Here is a 1,887-nt window from a genome sequence, read left to right on the forward strand (position 1 = left end):
AGCGGAGAGGGGCACTGGGCCGACTCTCCTTCAGGCATGGGGAGGGGCCCAGAGATGCTGCCGGCATCTGAGGGGGACCTGACACCAGTCAAGGTCCCGCCCCTCCCACCTGCAACTCCACCTTCCCACACCCACCTCGAAGGTGCACCCACAGACCTGGCCAAGGAGAAGCCACTGTCTCCCTGGGAAAGCCTCCGAGCGATCTGACCTCGGCTGGGCCATGCTGGCTTCTGGAAGCACTGCAGCAGGACTGAATCCGGCTGGGTCAGAGGGCACGGGGACCCGGGCTGGCGTGCCGCACACCGAGGCTGAGGGCACAGAACGTAGGAGGCCTTCCCAGGTCAGGGAGTTAGGAGACAGGCTCCTCCAGCCCAGGGCTGCTGGGTGCACCATGGGAGCCGTGGGTGTTCAAGGGCTCAGGTGGGATGGCAGGGGAGCAGTCTTCCCGGTAAGACACTCACCAGGTGTCTGAAAAGAGGACTAGGGGGCTCCGCGATAACAGGGCGTGGGGCAGTGAGGACAAGTCTGCGCCCCCACAGGGCCCCAGGACAGACCACAGCTGCCGGGCCTCCCGGTCCACGGAGGGCATCTGTGGATGCCGGAGCTCCACGGCCCTCCCTGCGAGGCCCTGCCCGTGGCTGGCCGGCTGGTGCCTCTTCCTGGCAAGCAGGGTAGCACGGGCCAGGTGTGTGCCAGCCCAGAACCGGCCCTCGGCAGAAGCCACGGCGCCCGCAGGGCAACCCTGGGAGTGGCCATGTAGCCAGCTCCCGGCGATGCTGTCTGAGCCCCACGAGCGCAGAACACGGGAAAGCTGGAGGGAGCCCACAGAGCAGCTGAGGTCCCCGGCCCACTGGGCACAGGAACCAGAGAGGAGCCCACTGTGGTGCGGCCGAGGGCCGGGGCGCTGAGCTCGAGGGCAGGCCCTGGTGGCCGCCACCTGGTTGTCCTGACAGGCAAGAGCGCCTGGGACCCCATCTCTGAGCACAACACTGCCCAGGGTCCCCCTGGGGGGCCACACATGCCCTGAAGTCCGGCCCACCTGGCCCCCGATCCCGGGTCTGCAGTGAACCTGGGAGTGCCTGGAGGAGACTGAGACCCCCTGCCTGACCTGGAGCCCTGAGAGGTCCCGGCCGCTGGACACAGCTGCAGGACGGACTCCTGGCAGCAGCTCTCTGGGGCCCGGTGTGCAAAGGCAGAAAAGCCACAGCTGGCAGAGGCCCACAGACAGGCAGGGCAGGGGAACCACCCCAGCCCCATCACTGACGGGGACCAGCGGATGCCGGCTCCCAGCGCTCCAGCTCACAGCAGCAGTCCTGGGTGACTCCCGCGGGTCTGTGCCAGGGCACATCGCACCTTGGCGGGGCCCCGGCCCCACACCCACAACGCAGCCTGGCAGGTGTGGGTCCCTTGTGAGAGAGCCGGCCACAGTGCCCACCAGACACAGGGTCCGGGACCTCACACAGTGCCTGGGGACGGAAGGCCCCCTTTTCACCAAGAGCGTGGGGTGGTGGAGATGCTCAGACGCTGCCTGCTCCGAGGCCGTGGGGTGGCCGTGGGGTGGCCTTCCCTGCCCACCGCTCACCTGCTGAAGACCAGGCAGCCCAGGTGGTTGATCTCGTGGTCCGAGCGGCGGCGGCTGAAGTCCTCCCACAGGTCCTTGAGGGCCGTGACAGCCAGGATGAAGAGCACGGGCGCCAGCGCCAGGCCGGGCTGGAAGGCGCTCAGTGCGGGCACGAAGTTGAGCAGCGCCACCAGCACGAAGTACACGTTGGCCAGGCGGTGGAACTGCTCGAACAGGTTCTTGGGCAGGAACGACAGCAGCGTGTACTTGGTGGTCTTGAGCCGGTTGTCGGCCGGGTGCTGGGCACAGCCGCGCCGCCGCCCGTC

General features: G+C 68.2%; 1 protein-coding gene across 1 annotated transcript in view; it reads right to left on the reverse strand.

The window, feature by feature from the left end:
• The window catches only part of ATP10A (ATPase phospholipid transporting 10A (putative)), a gene marked incomplete at its 5' end in the record, with an annotated part of 64,263 nt that extends 62,382 nt beyond the window's left edge, over positions 1–1,881 (reverse strand). Inside the window, one exon of the mRNA XM_006167290.1 lies at positions 1,583–1,881. Coding sequence (XP_006167352.1) covers positions 1,583–1,881 — 299 coding nt within the window. The remainder of the gene's footprint in view (positions 1–1,582) is intronic.
• Between the last annotated feature and the right edge of the window lie 6 nt (positions 1,882–1,887).

The sequence above is a fragment of the Tupaia chinensis genome, unplaced genomic scaffold (genome assembly GCF_000334495.1).
Source record: "Tupaia chinensis unplaced genomic scaffold, TupChi_1.0 Scaffold144682_1, whole genome shotgun sequence".
NCBI classification, from domain to species: domain Eukaryota; kingdom Metazoa; phylum Chordata; class Mammalia; order Scandentia; family Tupaiidae; genus Tupaia; species Tupaia belangeri.